The sequence below is a fragment of the Squalius cephalus genome (genome assembly GCF_949319135.1).
Source record: "Squalius cephalus genome assembly, chromosome: 1".
Taxonomy (NCBI): domain Eukaryota; kingdom Metazoa; phylum Chordata; class Actinopteri; order Cypriniformes; family Leuciscidae; genus Squalius; species Squalius cephalus.
Window position 1 is genome coordinate 46,008,629 of NC_137122.1, and position 24,247 is coordinate 46,032,875.

A 24,247-nucleotide genomic window follows, 5' to 3' on the forward strand; every position below is an offset into this window, starting at 1 on the left:
AGTATATCGCTGCTCACGTATTTCTAACTTTGTTTTACCCCAAAGTGAAGAACAAAAAAGAACTTTGCCGTGAGTATATCTGGGCCTTTAGTCACTACATACTTCCTACCATGTAGTAAGTGAACGACAGTGTGCAAGACGAGTAGTTAATTTAAATACTTACTGTATAGTGCCTGGTTAAACTGGATCACAGATGGTAAGAAGCAGGTTTTAAAGTGGCGTAACCGTTTGGAGGATTCGGCTTGTCAGTTAAATATTTTTGAGAGCTAAATGAAAATGAGACAGGAGAATTAGAATTCTCCTGTATTAAAGGACATTTTAGCAGTTCGGGCCTAAAGATACACTGGTACAAATTTTCTGCCTCACCACAAATCAGTTTTCCCACTGAGATAAGTTGAAGATGGGTTAAGTGCGTAGGATTATGTGGTGCCTACATGCTTTCACTCTCTTTTTCTTTCTCTCTGCCTCTCTTTTCCACAGTGTCTCACAGGGCTAGGTTAAGCTAGGTTGTGCTGACAAAGCGTATATACAGGATTTATCACGCCACGGCTGTTGCTAGTCAGATCAGACAGAGTTGAGTCTTACAGTTAGATCATCCATAAAATTCTCTGAGAGCTCTAAAGGGCTCTTTGCATTGTAATATAACAGTGTTATGAAACCACCACTAGCTTCTATACTGTATTTAAGTAGTTCATTGTTTGGCATCTTTAGAGCAATTTGTCATATTAGAGTGACATTATAGAGTTAGATCCTGTATATGCAGTGCCATATGCAGTGCTTTTGTATGATATTACTGTACATGCTTCCTTGCTTTCATGCTGCCTTTAGTTGCCTTTATAGGTGTGGCATCTAACTTTGAATATACAGTTGTGGTCAGAATGAATGGCACCGCTGGTAAATATTAACAGAAATAGCTGTAAAAAATAAATCTGCATTGTTTATCCTTTTGATCTTTCATTCAAAATATTTGCAAAAATCTAACCTTTCACTGAAGTAAAATAATTGAAAGTGGGGGGGGAAATCACATTAATAATTGAAATAATTATTAATTATAGAAATAATTCTCAAAAACACGTTGGCCACAATTATTGGCACCCTTTTATTAAGTACTTTTTGCAATCTCCTTTTGCCAAGATAACAGCTCTGAGTTTTCTTCTATAATGCCTGATGAGTTTGGAGAACACCTGACAAGAGATCAGAGACCATTCCTCCATACAGAATCTCTCCAGATCCTTCAGATTCCCAGATCCATGTTGGTGCTTCTCTTCAGTTCACCCCAGTCATCAGGTCAGGGAACTGGGATGGTCATGGCAGAAGCTTCATTCTGTGCTCTGTAACACATTTTTGTGTTGATTTTGATGTTTGTTTTGGATCGTTGTCCTCATGGAAGATCCAACCACGGCCCATTATAAGATTTCTAGCAGAAGCCGTCAGGTTTCGATTTTTTTTATCTGTTGATATTTAATAGAATCCACGATGCCATGCATCTGAACAAGAAGTCCAGGACCTCCAGCAGAAAAATAGGCCCACAACATTAAAGATCCAGCGGTATATTAAATTGTACAGATGGGGTAATTTTTATCCTTGTGTGCACTAGGGGTGTAACGGTACGTGTATTCGTACCGAACCGTTTCGGTACAGGGCTTTCGGTTCGGTGCACGTGTGTACCGAATGACTGAATGCAATATTTTGTGTGCGGAACATAGGTACATTTTCGTGTTTCCACACGAACATATTAAGTGGCGGAAGTCTCCGCGTTCAGCGCAAATCCCGCCCTGCAGCTGATTCTAATGTTTTTTCCTATTAGACATTCTCTGGTTTTACCCGTGTTTTACCCGTCGTCACTGTAACAATGAAATAGACTGCATGGCGAAAAAAAGCTTTTCCGCTTCGTGTGCGCCGCCGCACTCTCCGTTCCGTGGCGCGCGCGCGCGCGTGTGTGTGTGTGTGTGTGTGTCGACGACCCGCTGCGCTCTCTGCTCAATGTTCGAGTCCGTGTTTGCGCTGCGCGTTCTGCTCTGTCGTTAACGGCCCAAACACTCCAATCATGTACCGATCACGCACTGGAAAAGCAAAGTCCGCTCAAATAAGGTGAAATTTCTCAGTAGTAACTTAGATTTCTGTTTGCTGAGCTGGTATAGTCATGCTGGCAACAATGGTAAAATGACCTGCTCTGATCACATGCTCTGGTAATAATAGCTTTGTACTATAGCTTTGGACTATATTTTATTTTGATAATTATTAAAAAAGTGGAAAAAAAAAATCTTAAATTTATTATGTTGATTGATTATTGAAAAATAATAATACATTAATATATTTGTTTAATATTATTTTAATATAGGGCTATTTTCTGTTCCTGCACTGTAATCATAGTTATTTATTTATATTTTTCATTATATTTTATTATGTGATATTGGTTTGAGACTGAGAGTATTTTATTTAGTGGAGAACTTTGCAGCAGTATTTTATTTCTTATTCTTTTTTTATTTTATATCTATTTTATTATATTTTATTAAAAAGTGTTTAAAAAAGTGTAAACAAATTGTTAAAAAAAGTTTATAGTAATAAACAACCTGCAGTTTAATGTTTGCATTTCTTTCCCTTACTGTACCGAAAATAAACCGAACCGTGACTTTAAAACCGAGGTACGTACCGAACCGTGATTTTTGTGTACCGTTACACCCCTAGTGTGCACCAAACCCATCTAGCGTGTTTGCTGCCAAAATGCTCTTTTTTTAGTTTCATCTGACCACAGAGCCCTGTGCCGTTTGAAGATCCAGTCGTGTCTGACAACTGAATTTGCTGGATTTTGTTTTTGGACCAGCAAGGAGGATTTTTCTAGAAAGCCTCCCAAACAACATGTGGGGATGTTGGGGTTGTTTGATTTATTTATTTATTTTTTGGTAGGCTTGTGACCCTAAGACTTCTCTCTAATCTCTGCAATTCTCCATCTGTGATCCTTGGAAAGTCTTTGGCCACTCAAACTTTCATCCTCACCGTGCATTAATACAATATTGACACATGTCCTCTTCCTGACAGATTCGTAACATCTGTAGTTGATTGGACCTTATTAATTATTGCCCTGATGGTCAAAATGGGGATTTTCAATTCTTTAGATATTTTCTTACAGCCACTTTCTATTTTGTGATGCTCAACAATCTTTTGATGCACATCAGAACTATATTCTTTGGTTTCACTCATTGTGATGGATGATTAAGGGAATTTGGCCTTTGTGTTTCCTCATATTTAAACTCCTGTGAAACAAGAAGTCATAGCTAGACAATTTCATGTTCCTAGTCACCCTAGTTTGCTAAAAAAGGTCAATATTAATGGGAATATACTTCAGAGATATGTTACTCGTAAAAATTCTAGGGGTGCCAATAATTGTGGCAAACGTGTTTTGAAGAAAAACTTTTAATTCATTATGTGATCCCCCCCCCCCCACACACACACACACACTTTCAATTCTTTTACTTCAATGAAAGGTTAGATTTTTGCACATTTTTTGAATGAAAGATCAAAAGGATAAACAATGCAGGTTTATTTTTTACAGCCATTTTTTTAATCATATTTACCTGGGGTGGGGCCATTAATTCTGACCACATCTGTACTTGAATCTTAGAAACTGTTTTTAAATGCATGGCAGGAAGGGTTAGGCGATGTAATATTAACAACACATTTGTGAGCAGCACTGTGAGTACTGCAATGATTTTAATTCACATTTTTTATTTAACTCTTAGCTTCCCAACTATTATTCCCAACTATTATAATATAGTCTATTATTAGTCAATAGACTAATAATTTTCATTTCATTTCAATTCATTTTTATAAATCAGCCTATTTCAGTGAATAGATTTAAAATTGATTCAACAGTTTGTTTAGCTCAAGTGTCCTTGTCACATTTTCAAAGAATACTCCTTTTATTTTTACTGTAGTTAAATATTGATGTTTATTTGTTATCTTAGTGTGTAATTCCTAAATACATGTAAAACATTTTTTTTATTGTATTTTACCTATTGCATTTAAACATTTTGAATCTCACTGGCTAAAATTGCTATTTTAGTTCCTTTAATTGAGTAAAATCACTCTGAGTGAGATTGAATATTGTCTGAAGAATATGAATTTTGTTTAGCTATATCGTCTAGCTCTACTAACAGGACAGGGTAGGTTTGTTTCTTGGATGGTGGTGTTTTTACAGATTTGTGGAGTTGAATTTGATGTGCCACGGGCAGCTGAGTCTGACTACTAACCACTAGATAAGGGCTCAGTTTGGATGTAGACAGCCTCGAGTGAAATAAGAGAGTGAAAACAGAAAAAGAAAGGGATATATCCGACTGCTCCAATATCTTTTCTGCAAAAGTCTGTGTGGCCAGAAAAAAAGACTAAATTATTCATCAGTGGCCGACTACACCCGAGGATCACATTTCTAGACATGCACACACTTACTTTAGCAGTACATTTGCAAGTCCTCTGTGGAAGCCTGAACCGATGCTCACTAATAGGCTCCCTTTTAATGCTGAGTGAACATCAACCAATCTAAGCAAGTGTGTCTGGTCAAGCATAGTACAAATCTGGGGAGATTTTTTTTCCAGTAAAAACCATTTGATGTTTTGTCAAACTGAATGAAGAAAAAAAAAAAAAAAAGAAGCAAGCGTTAGAAGTCCAAGGCAAGGAGGGAGCATTTCAAAAAAAAAAAAAAAAATTTCAGTCTGCAAAATGGATAAAATGATTATGTTGACATTAGTTAATGCATTAGCTAGCATGAGCTAAAATTGAGCAATATATTTCTTACATCATTTAGCATTAATCTTTGTTAATGTTACTTAAAATATATACAAGAAATAGTTCATTCATGTTAGTTTACATTAACAAATGTTATCATATAGAACTTTGGATTTGAAAAATGTATTCGTAAATGTTGAAATTAACATTAAGATGAATAAATGATGTATAAGTATTATTGAAGTTCATGTTAACTAATGTAATTAGCTAAAGTTGATAAATGGATGGCCAATGAACTGATGTCCTGCTAAATTTATTGAGGGGTTTTGTGAAAACTAGATGTTTTCTGAAGAAAATCATAGTATTTGACCTGTGCAAAAGTTACCACCGTGATGCAACTGTGTTGCTACTGTATGCAGTTACTAAGATATTCATACTGTTCTATATACTGTTTTGTCGTTGTAGGTGATTGCTAGGATGTTGCTATGTGGCTACTTTCTATGCTCACCAAGGCTGCATTTGTTTGATAAAATACAGTAGAAATAGTAATATTGTGAACTATTATTACCATTTAAAATAACTGGTTTCTATTTTAATATACACCGATGAGCTAAAACATTATGATCACCTGCCTAATATGCTGTTGGTCCTCTGCATGCTGCCAAAACGACACCGACCAGACTCTATGAAAACCCTGATGGTGTCATGTGGTATCTGGCACCAAAAGACTTAAGCAGCAGATCTTTCTGTCCTTTAGGTTGCGAGGTGGAGCCACTGTGGATTGAACTTGTTGGTCCAGCACACCCCACAGATGCTCAATTAGATTAAGATCTGAGGAATTTAGAGGTCAGAGCGATGCTTGTTTCTCAAAACATTCCTGAACAATGTGTGCAGTGTTGCAGGGTGCATTATCCTGCTGAAAGAGGACGCTTCCACCATGGAACACCAGTGTCATGAAGGGTATGTGCAGGTTGGTGGCATGTGTTGAATTGGCATCCACTCGAATGGCCAGACCCAGAGTTTTTCAGCAGAACATCTAGTTTTTCTAGAGCATCACACTCCCTCCACCGGCTTGTCGTCGTCCAACAGTGCATCCTGGTGCCATCCCTTCCCCTTGTAAACGTTGCCCTTGTGCATTGAGGAGTCTTGGGTGCCCAACATACTATCGCCAGTTTGGTTTGTCCCTCCTCGGACCACTTTTGGAAATTTCATACCACTGCTGACCAGGAGCAACCAACAAGCCTTGCCGTTTCAGAGCTACTGTGACCCAGTCACCTTGCCATTACAATTTTGGCCCTTGTCAAAGTGGCTTAAGATCTTTACTCCTGCCCATGTCTCCTGCATCCAACATGTTGATTACGACAACTTATTGTTTGCTTACCATCTAATTTACCCAGACCTTAACATATGGTTGTTAGGAGATGATCAATGATTCTCTCGTCACCTGTGACTGGCCATAATGTTTTGGCTCATCAGTGAATTTGAAATGTAATTATTCCTGTGATTTTAAAGCTGTATTTTCAGCATCATTATTCCAGTCTTCAGTGTCACGGGATCCTTCAGAAATCATTCTAATTAATGCTCAAGAAACATTTCTGATTATTATCAATGTTGAAAACAGTTGTGCTGCTTTAATATTTTTGTGGAAACCGTGATACTTTTTTCAACATGAATAGGTCTTTCAAAAGAACAGCATTTATTTGATTTTTTTTTTTTGACATTGTCTTTTCTGTCACTTTTTAGCATTTGAATGCATCTTTGCTGAATGAACAGTAGCTTAAGTCTGGTCGCTTAGAAAAGTAATACCACACATTTCCTCAAGTAAAAGGTATCATTCATGTCTGTTGCACAAATGGTGCAGAACAAGTTACACACTGTAGTTTACTCTCCCCAAGTATGAGCAATAGTGATGCTTGCCTTAGCACACAGCACTAAAACGCAGGTAAAAGCTTTTGTGAGGTCTGCTCTAAATGGCAGACTCATTAGGAGAATCAAAGTGGGTAAGAAGTCTGATTCATAGAGGATGTGAGACGTCTGAAACGCTCATGTGAGGAGTGTTTGAAATAGATAATATTGAATCTTGGCGTTTTATAGTCGCTCGGCTCTCACTCTACTCTAATGCACATCGATCTTTTACACTTATTACTCATTTCATATGTGCTGTAACTTTCAAAACACGTCTCAATCAGATCTTCACAGATTTCTCCAAGTCGTACAGTATGTGATGTCTTCAGCTCTAAGTGACGAGTTGAACAGCAAATGAAGAAAAGTGTACAATTGAGCTAATGGATGAAGGTAGTATCTGGAGGACGTGCTGAAGGTTTCGGAGTATGCGGTACGTCCCCAGTGTTGGTGTGTAACTGGGCCACCATATGGAGCGATGGCTTACTGCCATCAAACCACAACACACAGCGGTCATCCGCGGTTATGTGTGGGCGTACAGCAGCAGCTGCTGGGTGGCCACGGGAACTTGCTTTCTATAGAGCGTGTCAGTTTGGATCACCTGAAACCTTTGCTCTCAGGTCACAGAACATTTTAGAGCTATTGGTGGCTAATTCTTTAGCTAGCTGAGAGAAATGCCATATTATTCCATGACCTTATTGGTCCAATGCCAATGAGAAGGACCTGGAGGTGGGATGCATGCTGTTTTTGGGCAAAACTATGTACTGTTATAATGGGAGTTGTTTGTTGTGTCTATTTCACATTAGATGCTTTTGTGGGATTGTGGGTTAGTTTGTGTGTGATATTTTACCTATAGCTATACTATTTTTGGGACTACATTACCGTTCAGAAGTTTAGGGTCGATGCAATTATATAATGTTTATGAATGTAGTCTTTTTTTGTTCACCAAGACTGCATTTATTTGATCAAAAATACAGTAAAAACATTAATATTCTGAAATATTATTACCATTTAAAACTGTTTTCAATGTTTATACATTTTAAAATGTAATTTATTTGTGTGATGGCAATGTTACATTTTCAGCATCCATTACTCCAGTCTTCATTGTCACATGATCCTTCAGAAATCCTTCTAAAAAAATCTTACAGACCCCAAACTCATGAACGTTAGTGTACATGACGAGGCAAGGTAAATAAGTTTTTCACAGAACTTACTTTGGATGTAATTTTTAACCCCATCCAAATCGATTCCTTCCCTTAATTATATAAATAAAAATAATAGTTTATATATAATCCTGCCCATCCCAATCCCATCCAAATCAGTACATGGAGCCACAGATGTCCTGTGTTCAAAATCTTAACTCTGATGTTGTTTGAAAATCTAATTCTCTCCTAATAGTGATTCCTCCTATTTCTGAAAGTAGATTAGTGAAATGATAGGAATTGATTGTGGGTAATTCAGGACATGTCACGAGTCAGATTCAAACCTGCGTCACCCAATTGAGCACCACTGTTCTGAACAAGCGGATTAAAATGCCAGCAAAGGTCATAGTGTAAACACAACAGGGTCTGTGATTTGATGCATTTGGCACACGCTCTTGTCAAACCACATGACGTGTGATCTTAAAGACATGAAATGGATCTCCTGATGATATTCATTTCACGCAGCGCAACAAAGGTATCAGTGGGGATTTGTGGGAAATGATCCTGTTCTCTCGCTATACATCTCAGGTATTATTTCCAGGCTCTGTCAGTGTGTGGTTGGATGACGAGTGATGGTTCTGTTCCAGGCTCAAGGGCGTTGGGCCGATCCGGGCTCAGATTTAGTGGGCTGTTTTGATTAGGTGAGCAGGTTCTGCTATCAGCCTACATAAATTAGAGAGCAGCTCTCTGAATCACACTCACGGCTCCCACTGGGCTCATATCAGCTCGTAACGGAAGTGTGTGTGTGTGCCGAGAGGCTGTAAAAATACTCGTGTAATAAAGTACAAGAGTATCTGAAGTATGCGTTGATTAGCTCCCAATCTGTGTTGTTCATTTACCTCTCAATGTGTGTTCTCTGATAAGGGAGTTTTATAGCTGTATACGATTCAGGGTGTTAAACTTACGCAGGACAGATTTACTTCTGTACATCAGAGTCACCTTTCCATTTGCAGTTTGCAAATTTAACCAGAAGGTTAAACTAGATGTCTCAAAAGCCTTTTCGAGTGTAAAAAGTGCTTAATCCGACAGACAAGAAGCTACATAGACAGCCTTGCTGTCTTACTCATAGGCAGCTGTCTTCTAAAGCCTGTCTTTGCTTGAGGTGTCAGCATAAGTGCAAGGGAAAGACTAGAAGTGCCACAAAAAATTATAATAATCAACCAGTCATAAGTTAAAAAAGACAACGACAAGTTAATACATTTTCAAATTGATAAAGAAATATCAATATTTACAGTTTATTTATATCCATTTTTAAAATGTGGTTAATGTAAATGATGTAAGTGTTTTATTAGGGCCCGAGCACTGATGGTGTGAGGCATGCAATGTCCAATCTGCCCCAAACTTAGTATGCAACATGCTAGAAACATGCTAAAACATTTTAGCAACACTTAGCTAAGTGCTAAAGATAGCATGCTTTAGCACTTAGCTAAGTGTTGCTAACATGTTTTACTGCAATTTAATAGGAAGTTGCTGTAACTCAGGCAAATAATGTCCAATCTGTCCCAAACTTCACATGTTTGATAAGAGTCCTGTCCTGAACACATGTTCATGCCCATATTCAGTTATAGTTATAGCGCCACCTGCTGGCAACAGGAAGTGACTTGTTTAACACTGATGCATTACTAGCAACATACTGAAATATGCATTTGCGTGCTAAACATGCTAAAACATTCTAAAACACGTTAGCAACACTTAGCTAAAGCATGCTATTAATGCAATGAAACAGGAAGTTGCTATAACTCAGGCGTGCAATGCATAATCTGCCCCAAACTTCAAATGTTTGATAAGAGTCATGGCCTGAAGAAATGGTCTATTTTGCTACTTGCAAAAATTTAGTTAGTCATAGTGCCACCAGCTGGCAGCAGGAAGTCTGACAAAAACAAATTACTTTGAGGTAGTCCTCCTATATTTTCCTACTTAAATGCATATTGCCCACCGTGCTCTGACTTCCTAAAGACACAAGATAGCGGTGACACCTATGCAAGGGCCCTTTCATCGCTGCTTGCAGCTTTAATTAGCAATTTCAATTAGTTTTTTGGCATCCATTTCGGTGCTTTTCTTTTTAATTTTTCCTTTCAAGTTACAAAATGGCATTGCACATGGTAGCTGCCAATAAAGTTTTGAATTTTACGAATATGGCATTTTTTGCATTCAAAGTTTAGTTTTATTGTTACACTTCAATGGCATTTTAAAAAGTGAGTCATTCATTTTTAGGGATTTGTTACATTTCATTGCATTTTAAACATTAACTGTTTTAGATATGGCTATTTATTTGATTTATTATTTATTTTATTAATAATGCAATTTCTGTTGGTAAATCTTCTATTTAAATGGCTAATTTATTTTCTATTTTTTTTTAAATTCACAAGTCAATTATAACAGATTATTTTATTTTAAGTGTCTCTCAATAGGGTGTATGACCTACAAGTATCATCACTGTTACACCTATGACAAGGCAAGGCTCAGTTTCACGTCCCAGTTTTTATAAACTTGTGATGCGGCCTTAGATTTTCAATAAAACAAGATGTTAAGAGCCTTCATAAAACATTATCATTCTTTTAAAGCGGTTTAATTTACTGCATACTGGTTGGACGCAAAGGATATGTGAGACTGAATTTATAATACACCTGCTCTCCTTCCACTCTTCTTAACAGTAAGCCGGTCCTTCTCCACCCCCTGCCATCGAACCCTCTCAAACCTTCAGTGAGGGATGAATTTAAGCTCCTGCACTTGGGTTGACCGATCTGGTTTGTGCCACCTCTCTCTCTCTCTCTCTCTCCCCCCCTCTCTCTCTCTCTCTCTCCCCCTCTCTCTCTCTCTCTCTCTCTCTCTCTCTCTCTCTCTCTCTCTCTCTCTCTCTCTCTCTCTCTCTCTCTCTCTCTCTCTCTCACCTTTAAGCCTGTTCCTCCTCTTCACCTCGCTCCCACTAAGCATTCTTTCATCTCCTCAAGGGAGCGGGCGGCACCGTAAATCGGCTTTTCTGATGTGTCCTCCGCTTGTGCCGCTTTTCCTTATCGAAGGCACAGTATTCCTCAGAGTTTTGTCACGGTGACACTGCATCCACCCCTCTGGCAGCCCTCAATCCCGCCGCTGTATTTGCATCGTACGTCATGTGAGTGATATAACATGAGAGATGTGAGACTAACCCCTGAGGTACTCATAAGAGCAGGTGCTTGCTGAGGTGATTACACTTCTAATGAATCGTAAACTAGCAACACTTTACAGTTACATGGCCTAATTTAATTTTACCACAGTTTAATCAGCCATTTTAAAAATTGCTATATTTGTTATTCATAAAGAGTAAGTTTATATGAAATATCAAAAAATCTAAATGCTACTTGTTGTGCTGTGTGCCCACACTTCCACTGAATTTAGAACTGAACAATAAAGTAACTTAAATCTTTTTTTAAAATCATTTTTATTTATATAAATAAAATATTTTCATATATATATTTATATGTGTGTGTGTGTGTGTGTGGGTGTTAACATAAAAATTACATTTAAAATGTTATATTATGAATTAACCAAATAAATGAATACTCATTTTAATATATATTATTTTTAAAATGATTTAAATAAAATAATTTTACAAATAAATTATAAATAAAAATATAGAAAGTAGTTTACAATTAAAGTTATTTTTATTTAAAATTATCATAAAAATCATTTTGTTTTGCAGTGCAGCAGAAATTTAAAAGGAATGTCAACTGTATGGTGGCACATTGCATTGCAACATGCACTTTTAATGTAGACTGATGTTGTAGATTTTAAAGTGCCCCTATTATGCTATTTTAAAGGCTCATAATTTAGTTTTGGAGGTCTCCTATAACAGGTTTACATGCATCAAAAGTCAATAAACTGTTTAATTTTTCATAATATACATTGCACATCACCATATTTTTCAACGATTCTCAAACGACTCGATGGGTGAATCAGTTTCTCTAAATCCCTCCTTTCCGAGAGCCTGCTCTGCTCTGATTGGCCAGATGTGGTTGGCCTGACTGGCCTGTTGTGATTGGTCTACCGCATACAGCGCCTGTTGGAAGCTACACTCCCATTACCATAACTGAACGTCAGCAGCACCGGAGGCTTCATCTGTCCTCAGCGATTGTACACAGTGTAAAGACAGTAACAATGACGTCGATTTTACCATATCAATCCAAGCGCGAGTCCGATGATGATGATAATACATTGGAAGAACGAATTAGTAAGAAGCAGTAGTATTTCAGTAAGACAGTAATAACGTGAGTTAGCTGGTTAGCCGGGAACGTACACAATATTAAACACAAAACAAAAGTATTTTGAACACCCGGTAGAAAATATATGCATCAATAATTATTCATACTTACAGGTTGTGATTCTGAGGAGCAAGCTGGTCCAAATAAACTGGGTACTGACCCATATTTCAAAAGCAAGTGTTTTGCGAATCCCGCGTTGAACTCTGAGATTTGAGAAGCAGTCGTCAGTAAAATTACGTGTTGTGGGCTGGTCAAGTTGTTCGCAAGCAGACAATGTACAACATAGGGGCATTATGCAAATGCATTTTCTAGTGACGTAGAACCGTAAAGCAGTGGGATTCGAATGAAAAACCACTCGTATAGGCGGTTCAGTATCGATTCATTCATTTTTCGTGCACTTTCGGCTTTACAACTTTCCAGAACGTTTACATTCACAAACAGCTATATTACACACTGCATGAAAGGTACTATTTGAAAAACCATAATAGGGGCACTTTAATGGTAGCAATCTAGTTTTTTGTGCCATTCTGACCATTTCTGACATCAGGCACCTTATGTGGCACCAGTATTGGCAACCTGTTGGAATAGTGTATTAGTGAACTGGAAGAAAGCACAATTAAAGTGACACATGAAGAGTGTGTCGGTGTTGTCTGTATTTGTGGGAGTTAGCAGGTGGGTGCTTCATTCATCAGTCGTTCCTTTCCTTTCCTCTCTTCCTGTCTGTGCCATCTGTCGCTGTGGCCAGACTGGGCGCAACATGGCCTCTTCCTGTCTGACGCCATCCTATGACGCAGCCTAGCTGCAGTGGACACACACTGCGAATTCAGGCAGAACATAAAATCCTTCAAAGAATCTCATACAGTATCAAAGGACATTGCATTTTTGGTCCTAATTTTGAGTCTGATTTGTTCATTGTAGTCACTAGCTACAATGACACATGCTATAGCTGATTCTGCGGCATTGAAGCGGAGTGTCTGATGATTAACGCCCGAGGGTTCGGCTCGGCTCTCTCGCCGTCTGCTTCTGTTATAGCATTCCTCTTCAGTCCACGTCCTGCACTGCAGTAGCGTCGAATTCAGGAAGACACAATGAACAATTCCACATCTGACAGCTTGTCATGTCCCTAAAGAGGTTTTATCCTCTTCTACTGAGGCGAGAGCGAAAGTGAGAGTGTTTAGAGAGTCTCAAAGGAGTCTTGAACCACAAACACTGCCTCATTTGATGAGAGAGAATGAAGAAATGAATTCTTAGGGTGTGGCTCTGATGTTTTAGATGGAAATCTAGTAAACTACCTTTCCTAGGCAGCATTATTGGACATCACCGTTGCATTTGGACGTTTGAATTTGGGCGTGATGGCCAAATGATGTCCAGGGAGCTCAAAATCCATACCTTTGTGTTTTATTTATTCAAGAGATTCAAGCGTTATGCTAAAGAAGCTGAACCGCTGTGAGAGGGGAAATGAGAGAAAGAGGTGAGCCGCGGTCAGATATGAAATGCATGAGAGTGCATGATGAGGATGTTGGGTGGGGCTGATGGATGGAGAAGAAAATGGGATGAAAAAACTGTAGTGGAATGGAGAGAGGGAAAGAGAGAGAGGAGGAAAAGAGAATGCTTGACATCAGCAGAGTCCAGACCCCACCCAACCACAGCAGTACAAACACACTCAAACACAAACACGGTAGTTTTACTGAATAGTAAATATGGGAAGTGTACTAAATTGAGAGTCCTAGTTTTTTTTCACAAAACTCTGATCTTACTGGTCTGATAAGTGTCGCGTGCAAGTGATTAAATGCTCTTTATTTAGAGGGGGAAAAAATAAATATACATCTATCTATATCTATATCTATCTCTCTATCTCTCTCTTCAGTCAGCTTGTTCAGTCATCAATCTGTCATTCTGGAACCTTCATGAGTCATAAATCTTGTCGCTCATCTGCATCGTCAGTTTTCAGTTGATCTTTTGATTGAGTTTACAGTCTATTTCCTTCCCTGAACACAGCAACAAGAGTAAAAATGAGTAAAACACAAATTAACATTTCTATAGTTATAGTCATCATTTTAATGTCCGTTTCACTCTTGCCATGTTTGAGTCTGAACATGAGTTCTGATTTCACATTGTGCTTTGCTGTTCTGAACAACAGGCAAACCTGCATACTGTACTAGTATTAGCAAAAATGTATTTTAATGTTGAATTTCTCTTTCAGCTCAGCTACTGTCATGGCAGAGTTCAGTTTGGTCTAATAAATTGTAAAGGTGTATCAGTGTTTGTGTGTATGGCACAATATGTCTTGCAGGCGTTTGACAACATGTTCAATCTCTCCCTCTCTCCTTCTTTTGGCTTCTAAATGTGGAGGTGTCATCTCTTCATGAACACTGATAGCGGAGTGTTAATAAGCGGAACTGACTAACTGCATGTGTTTGTGCCTCTGACATGCAAACGAGTCTTTACGTGGTATAGGCTCTTTTGATTGGTCGCTTGAGCGTATCTTGCTAATGTAAAAAATGTGTAATTCATTGTGGAATTGATTTGTGATCTCTGTCTCACTCTCCAGGCAGTGACTCTGTGGAGGGCGAGTGTGTGTTCGAGGGGGATTACGCTGTTCCTCCTCTCCCAGTGACCGAGGGCATGCAGCACATTCGGATCATGGAGGGCGTGTCGCGCTCTCTCCCCTCCTCTCCTCTGCTGTCCCACCAGGCCATCAACATGCGTCTACAGCCGCTCAAGAGACTGCCAGGTAACATTTCTTGTGTTTGTAAAGTGTGTGCACTCTTATGTGTTGCAGTTGTATTTTTGTGGTTTGTATACTGTATGTGTGTCAGCGAGAACCACCTCCTGTTTCCCATCTCAAACACCCCCAGAATGCCAGAACTCCCGCTGAGAGCACAAATGCCTTCACCTTACACACCGGGGAGAGTGTGAACGAGTTTGTGCGTGTGTGTGTGTGTGTTTGACGATTTAACGAAATTGCAATGTGTTATTTTAGGGTTATGAATTTACATGTTCATTTAGTGTGATTTAATTCTTGAAAATTGAAAATTACATCATAAGTGGTCTGCACACAGTTACCATTTAAAAGTTTGGTGTCATTAAGAATTATTATTATTATTATTATTATTATTATTATTATTTTTAAGAAGTCTCTTATGCTCACCAAGGCTGCATTTGTTTGATCAAAAATACAGTAAAATATTGTGAAATTATTACCATTTAAATTAACTGTTATCTTTTCTCTTTTTTTATGTTATTTTTTATGTAATTATTCCTGTGATTTTAAAGCTGAATTTTCAGCATCATTACTCCATTCATCAGTGTCACATGATCCTTCAGAAATCATTCTAATATGATGAATTGATGCTCAAGAAACATTTCTTATTATTATCATTGTTGTAATATTTTTGTGGAAACAATGATAGACTTTTTCAGGATTCTTTGATGAACATGAAGTTAAATAGAACAGCGTTTATTTGAAATAAAAAGTCTTTACTGTCACTTTTGATTAATTTAATGCATCCTTGCTATATTTTTTCTGTATGTAATTTTAGTTGTCCCAATTTCAGAATGGTAGTGTATTTATTTTATATATATATTTTTTAATATATATTTGTTTAGGGACCATATTTCAGCAGTTGTAATGTTTTTGTGCTCTTTATTCTCAAACTATCTGTGCCATAGACACAGCACTTCTGTTAACTGCCACAAGGGTGCACTAATTATATTCTTTTCCTCCTTGAGTTGCCTTTTTCTTTCTCTGTGGAGTAGTTGTTCAGCTGAAGGACTGTTAGTGCCCCGTTAATGTTTCAGAAATGCTAATCCCATCCTCTGAGAGCGTCATGTTGTTTTCAGCGGATGCTGTCAGTGGTAGCTCAGCAACACTATATTCAAACAATAAGACTGGAAGCTGAAAACAGTTGCAATTTTCTGTTCTCTTTTATTATGAATAAAGGCTGGTAGAAATATTAAACGAGAGGTTAAATATAAATTAACATTTAGTCATAAATGAAGAGGCAGCTATATATGTATTTATGTACAAATATATTTAATTTGTAGTTATTGTATTTAATTTTTAAATATAAATATATAGCTGTTTTTACAGGATCTGTACATTTATATCCTCCTTGCGGGCTGGCAAAGTAGTTAGCACACATACCGGGACACTTTTGCCCCCCCCCCCCCCCCCTCTCTCTCTCTCTCTCTCTCTCTCTCTCTCTCTCCTCTCTCTCTCTCTCTCTCTCTCTCTCTCTCTCTCTCTCTCTCTCTCTCTCTCTCTCTCTCTCTCTCTCTCTCTCTCTCTCTCTCTCTCTCTCCTCTCTCTCTCTCTCTCTCTCTCTCTCTCTCTCTCTCTCTCTCTCTCTCTCTCTCTCTCTCTCTCTCTCTCTCTCTCTCTATTGTTTCCTGTCCTCCTGTTTCCTGCTCTATTGAAACGTGGTGAAAGATCAGAAATAGGAATTACTCTGTGAACTGAGTTCAAATTCTTGTTTGTATCCTATCTTTAACCTCCCCAGCTGTTCCAGCTCCCTCCATGAGCTTGGTCCACCGCCAGTGGCTTTTCCATCCACGCATTGTTTTTCCTGCTTTTATCATTTCCGAGTTGTTCCACCGAGCGTGTCCAGTCCAGCTTGCATGCGGAAGCTCCGTCCAAACACAATGACTTGTTTTCAGCCACACTCTCCTGGAAGCAGGACAACACGGAAAGTGTGATTTCCTTCTCTTGCCGTGTCCTGTATTTTTCGTCCAGCCCTCTGCTACACTCACTGTTCATTTTCCTCCCACAATAATCTTCATGTAATATTTGACTTTAGCCATAAAACACTGGATGCGTTTCATCTGCCTGCTGAATCTCTAAGATAGCTTGAGTTAATCCGCTAAACATATCAGCCAAATCTATTGGAATAGTTCACCCAAAAATGTTTTTTTTTTTTTTTTTTCATCATTGTCACCCTAATGTTTTTCCAAATTTTTAATAATGTTCTGATTACTCTTCTTTGTTGTTACAAAAATAGGGAACCAGAGCTTTCAAGATTCAAAAAGAACGCAAAAGCATCATAAAAGTTGTGTGTATGATTTTAGCTATATTCCTAAATTGCTATATTATTTTAGTCGTCAGTGGTCTGTGCGAAGTAAATTTATTCATTGAAAGAAGACTGTTAAACATTGTGAATCATTGAGTCAGTGAGAAATGTATCAGTCTGATTCATAAATGAAACATTAAAGGGATAGTTCCCTCAAAAAAATATATATTTTGTCTTCATTTACTCTCCATGTCATTCCAAATCTGTATGACTTTCTTTATTCTATGGAATACTAAAGAAGACATTCAAAATAAGTTCAAAATATGAAATATTACAGATGTATATTTACTGAGTAATCCACTATTTTTCACCTGAGATTTGGAGCCAAATCACAGGGCTGTAAAGACTTTAGAAAGATGACATTTTATTTACACAGAGATTGGTAGGTCCATTTGTAAAATCTGTTGACTTTGTTAACGTTGGCATTTAATGATACAAAAATGACTAGTTCAAATATGTCAAAAAGCACTTTTTTTTTTTTTTTTTTTTTTTTTTTTGCCTCAAGTTTGCATGCCTGTAACTCAAGTATTAAAGAGATCTTAATATCCTTTTAGATTCTGGTTCTTAACAAACATTTCTTTTGGTATCTTAATTTTAAAGGCCCTCGAATGTTGTAATCACAGAGATATGGAGATCTTAATGCGGTTCTGTGTAAATTGATAAATTGTAAACATTTTCAGTGGGCAAAAACTAAATGTGGGTCATTTTGCACACAGCTGATACTTTTTTCTTTGTTATGTTAAAACTAGAAATGTATCTCGTATTTCCAAAGTTGTCATGCCTGTAACTGTAACTTTGAATAAAAGTATTCAAGATATATTAAAATCCTTCTAGATTCTCATTCTTAATAAACTTTCCTTTTGAAATATTAATTTTCAAGGTCCTATATAGTTCAGTCCCATACATATGGGGATCTCAAAGCAGCTCCAGCTGTTTAAAAAGTTATTTACATTTGGTTCTTGACCATTGAAAATGGGTAAAATTCAACAATTTGAATATGGAGCTGCTTTGAGATCCCCATATCTATGGGACTGAACTATATTGGGCCTTAAAAGTGAAGATTCCAAAAGAAAAGTTTATTAAGAATGAGAATCTAGAAGGATATCAAGATATCTTGAACACTTTTAAAGTTACAGGCATGACAACTTTGGAAAAATAATATTTATGGCACTCAGACAGGTATATTCTATGCAAATGAGCTAATGAGATACATTTCTAGTTTTAACATAATTTTTTCTTTAGATATTCCTCTTTAAAAGAAAAAAAAGCATCCGCTGTATGCAAAGTGACCCACATTTAGTTTCTGACCACTGAAAATGTGCACAATTGACCAATTTAGTCATGGATTTCAGTCTGTTCTTCACACAAAGCTATACTGTAGTGTACATGTTTTTATTATATTGAAAAAAGTGACCAGGATATTCTTCTATAGTCCATATATTGGAGCATACACGTTTGGAACAACATGAGGTTGAGTAAATGTCCCTTTAAGGCGGAGGGATAAAACAGAACTCTTAACCGTTAGATTTGTGCTGGCTATTAGAGGTTTGCTTTTATTTCATTGAGAATACTGATGAGTCTGTGTGTTTGCACAGCCGTTCTGATCTTACATATGCTTTCATTATTCACGCTCTCATTTTCCCTACAAAGTACCCCACACTTGTGCTGTACAGTTTAATGGGCTTAAGATAAAATCTAGTGTCTTTGTCTTGAATGACTTAAGCTGCAATTACTGATGGTCATGGAGCTGGAGGGAGACTCGGCTCACATGATCTCATGGCAGTCCAGATGGATAGTCTTGGTAACCCACATTGGAGTTATTCTCCAGTTGAAACATTTCAGGGGTTTTTCACCCCCCACCCTTTTCGGTCAGAATGAGTTCCTGGAACTGGAGGCTACATTTCCACCCTAATGATGGCAATCACTGCCGAGCAACTGCTTCCGTTCCAGTGACTGAACAATGACCTTTGACCTCTCCAGCCATATTAACCAGTGCAATTACAGTAATCACAAGCATTTTGAGAGTTTTTAATTGTATACAAGTAAACATGCACACACATAGTTTTTTTTCAAAAAGCCTTATGCATGAGGGATGTGACCTTTGCCCTGTCTTTGATATGTGTTGGGCCAATCTGTTAATGCATTTTTCTAGTTAGTTCTAACATAACCGTACGCAACGTTGCATGCCCCAACGGGACATGGTGATGGAAAAAAATATATATTTCAATGCTTTTGCGTTCTTTTGCAAAAGTTTTGCGCTCCCTCAAGAAACTTTGTGTTCACTCACACATTGCATTCTCTCACAAAACTTTAACGCCCCTCACAAAATCATGGATTTTGGTGCATGGATGGATGAATTGGGGGATTAATGGATGAACTGATGTGTAACGGATAATTGAGTCAGTCAGATTGTTGGATGGATAGATGAAAGTGAGCAAATGGATTGATGGATGAGTGAGTGAATAAAGTTTGTCAGTAGTTGGATTTTTTTTTTTTACTTCTGTTCAACAATTGCACATTAAAATGATCAAAATTGCCAGTAAAGACTTAAAATATTGTAAAGCAATAACAAATACATGATGTTCTTTTGAATTTTCTATTCATAAAAGAATTCTGAAAAAAAGTTTCACTTTTTTTTTTATTAAACCATTTTCAACACTGGTAATAAATAATAAGAAATGATTATTGATCACCTTATCATATTATAATGATTTCTGAAGGATCATGTGACACTGAACTGGATACTATAATACTGTAATACAGTAATGATGCTGAAAATTCACTGGAATAAATTACATTTGAACACATATTAAAATAAAAAAGTTATTTAAAATTGTACAAATATTTTACAATAGTACTGTTACTGTATTTTGATCTAATGGCTGTAGCCTTGGTGAGGATAAGAGACTACTTTCAAAAATCTTACTGACCCCAAAACTTTGGAAAGATCGTGTATAGATGAATGGATACATTAGTGGATGGATGGATGTTTGAGTGCTTGAATGGATGAGATAGATGATGATTGGATTCGTGCTGCATGAAAATTGTACCTGTGACTGGGACATATGGCAGTAAGAAGGGATAGAGTGTGAAAGATAGAATATGCAGTGTGTATGCGCTGTCTTTGACACTCAGTGTGTTAATAAGCTGCTCTGGCTAACTGTGTTTGTGTGCGCGCATCTGACGCTCTCATATTCAAGTCTGTCTGTACATCTTTTGGGCTGTTCTGATTGGCTGTCATGTGAATCTTGTGGTTACTGAGCCACTCTTGATCAATTCAGAACAGCACTGTATCTGTCCACAAACTGATCTCATGAGGATCTCAAGGAATTCCCAAATATGACCATATAATGCAAAATGAACATACAGTATGGAGAAGCTAGCATCTATATGGGTTTTAGTATCGGAAATGGTGTGACTCCACCTCCTTTGCGTTGTTAAGCACCCTCTCGTCATGACAACAGCATCTCTGAATGAGTGACGCGTCTCCCTGGGCTCTTGAGCACTGTTGTCCTCGTCACTCTCACTTGTTCTTTCCAACTCTCTCCCTCTTCTTGTGGGCACCTCTCCTCTGCAGGCTGAAAATAGCCTGGTGTTTAAGCGGCCTCGGATATAATTGGAAGAGTGACACCTCCTCGTTTCCTGTCCCAGGTGACACCGTGACTTCCACATGCGCAATGATCTGCATTTTTATCTCTCTCTTTCACACTGTATCTCTCCATCCCAATTCCAGCCTTCTTTCCTTCTCTTTTGCTCCTCCTCCGAAATCTCTCCTGTCTCCTCTTCCCTCATCTTGAGTGTCAGATTCTCAAGATCACTAGTGTAGATGCTTCAGATCAACAGGAGTTTGATTAAAATTTAGAAAATATGACGACTTGGATTTATCTGTTTGCAAAGAAGGAAGAGGACAGATCTGTTTTTGGATGAAAACGGTAAGCACTTTGTCAATTTTCTTGTCTCTGTTCGGTTACACTTGTTTTGCCAAGCATCACTGTTTCTATTGCTCATTCTTAATGTTTGAACAGACTCTTAATCTACTGTAATTATTAAACTTATGTGCTACAGACATGAATGATATCTCAAATTTTGCGGCCAGTTGTGTGCTATTACTTTTCTTTGTGATTTTCCTTGTGATTGATTTCTACCTGGAAGATGTTAACACGTGCAGAAGTAACCCATTGATATTCAATGGACTAACCGGAGTCAATATCATTGAGCAGGGATTCCCAAACATTTTTGCCAGTTGAACCTTTTGACCTAAAATAGTTACTTGAAATCCCCCCTGAGATTTAAAAACAGAATATATTCTTTCTTCAAATAATTTACAGCCAATAGATGCTGATGATTTATTGACTGCACTTTCCTCATTGAAACGCATTGAAATGGGCCGCATGTCGGCTGTAGTGGAGCTCACGTCTCCGGCAGTTTGCCCGATTCAAGCATGTTGAATTGATGTCGGGCCGTCAGTGAGAGAGATCACTCTGATTGGCTGTTCAGCTTAGCGAACGGGTCGGTGCAAGAGAATAAAAGCGAAAGTGATGAAAGCGAGCAAAGAAATCAAGACGGCACTAACAGAAGGCTGGTCTAATTTTACGTCATCATTCCAATGCTTGAAAATCTGGATGACGAATATAGACTATAGATACCTTACCTGCTGATATAGACAGTTTTGTCCTCGCATGTATTCGCAGAACACACTTGCCAGTTAGCAGTCAACTGTAGTCTTTCGTCGCAGCTAGTTTTTTGACGTCGGTTTGGTGTGTCACGTCCTTGATTTTAGGGCATCAGGGGTCCATATAGGGGTGTGTTTATGTGATACATGAATTTAATTCATGAATAGTGATTTCATTTTACTGTGTTTTCATATGTTTTTCTGGATCAAGAAATACATCTTGGTAATTTTTCTTCGCGCTTGACAAATGAATGTAGAACATAAGTGTCAGATATATGTGATTGTCCTGCAGAAACACATTGGACTTAAAGCATCCACATAGGAACTTATCATGGCAACTGTGGACACAGTCTAAGATGCTTCGGTGTCCAGGGCAACACTTTACATAAATTAGCCGCATTATTTGAGGATGCCTGTTGTCGGCTGCCTTTCGCTCCCTTGTGCCACCTTATCACCGGGGATGTAAATGAGCCGTCACTCCTCATTAAAATGGAATCACAGCATACAAGTCGTGACGGATGAGTTCTGGCAGGTGTTAGGAGCGTGGACTGACCAGCTGTTGTGTTTTGTATCAGAACAAAACAAGAAAGCTTATGCACGCACTTACTGTAAGCAAGTGTGAGAGAGATGTTTGAATGTGCTGTTAAAATGCATGGCATCCAGGTGTATCCACCTCTTGCTCTTCTTATATAATTATCACTGCGGTGACATGGCTTGTTTCTTTGATTTAAGGAATAAAAACGTTGTTTATGCTGAACATTGCTTGATTATTTTTCTGCTCTTGGTGATTGTATTAGCTTGTGTTAACTTCCTAAGGTGATGTTTCTTGGATATATACATATCCTAATATCCAGGGTTGGGGAGTAACGGAATACATGTAACGGCGTTATCAGGATACAAAAATCCAATAACTGTAATCCGTTACAGTTACGTCAAAAAACGTTGTAATCAGATTATAGTTACATTTTGAAAAAAGGGGGAATACTTTCAGGATTACAATGGTTTCATTTGAAACTAAATAAATAAGTATTTTGGCATAATAACACTGTATTAAGCGCTGCTTGATTATACAGTAGTTCCTGGTTCTGTTGCCAGTAATGACTCACGTGTGCCACGCGCTGGTGCATGCGCAAATAACAGCTTTCTACAATCTCCTCAGACGCAGATTGAATCACTGCTGCTAGTAGAAACGATGCTGCCTGCGGGTAAAATCGCTTTTAATTCATGGAAATTCCTCTGCTATTTTGTAGAAATTAGGAGAGTAGCTTTTTTAGTACCCAAAATGTCCTTTCTTAATCTTTTCTCACGGGATGTTCGCTGTCTAGGTAACGTAGGGGAACTCCCACTGCCAACGCCCCAAGTTCAGTCAGGCAAATTAAGAAAGATCACGGCTTTAGTCAACATGTAGGCCTATTTTAAAATAAACTATTTTACACAACTAATAGTGTTTTTATTTTTTTGTTAAAAATTAGTTAAAAATAAAACAAAATAATCTGTAATACCATACATTAGCCACTAGATGTCTGTATAGCCCTTTACATAAATATATATATTCAGGCCTGTGTGTATATTTTGCAAATATTGTACACTGGACCAAATTCTTAATAAATAAAAGGTTTTTGTATTTATTTTTGTATAATATTTCTTCTTGCTTGACTTTATTTATATACGTGACCTTGAAGTAATCCAAAAGTAATCAGTTACATTACTTTCATATTATAGTACTTGGATTACGTTACTGAATACTTTTTTTAGGAAGTAATTTGTAACTGTATCGGAATACATTTTTAAAGTAACCCTCCCAAGCCTGCTAATATCACAAGAAAATGTTGTGAATGTGTGGTTTTGACAGGTTTTCTGCAGAAGTGCATAAACCGCCTCAAAATGCAGCCCAAGGGAAACTGTCATTCAGAGTTTAGTTCTCGCAGCTCTGAAAAAACAACAACCTGTCCCTGCTATCCTATCTACCCATGATGCTTCTGTTAGTTTCTTCAGCTAATTTTTCCACTATATTTTTGAGACATGGAACCACTTGTTTCTATCTCCCTTTAGAAAATAATTGTATTCTTTCACTTTTTTTTTATTAGATCAAATTAATTTATGATCTAATAATATTAATAATAATATTAATAATATTTCACAATTTAAAAAAAAAAAAAAAATTCCATCATCACAGCCAATCCTCTGTCTACACTGGGATCACCCTGTAAATGAGTGTTGGGTTTCCTGTATTAGCAGGTGTCCTGGCAGTTCTGGTGCTGGATAATGAGAAACCGTATGACAGCATGAGCGGGAATGAAGGAGTACTGTCATTTATATTAGTAACAGATCGCTGAAGATCTGTCATCTCGAGACCTGTCCATGTGGGAGGCTGTCTGTTAATCGTATGGATATCTTTAAAATGCAACACTTGTCACTTTCCGGTGCTGCCACGAAATCTTT

At 37.8% G+C, this 24,247-nt stretch overlaps 1 protein-coding gene across 2 annotated transcripts in view; it reads left to right on the top strand.

Annotated features, from left to right (window-relative positions):
- The window catches only part of tanc2a (tetratricopeptide repeat, ankyrin repeat and coiled-coil containing 2a), a 153,477-nt gene that overhangs the window by 79,444 nt on the left and 49,786 nt on the right, over positions 1–24,247 (top strand). For both annotated transcript variants that reach the window (XM_079868302.1, XM_079868301.1), the window contains one exon: positions 14,616–14,798. In XM_079868302.1, coding sequence (XP_079724428.1) covers positions 14,616–14,798 — 183 coding nt within the window. The remainder of the gene's footprint in view (positions 1–14,615; positions 14,799–24,247) is intronic.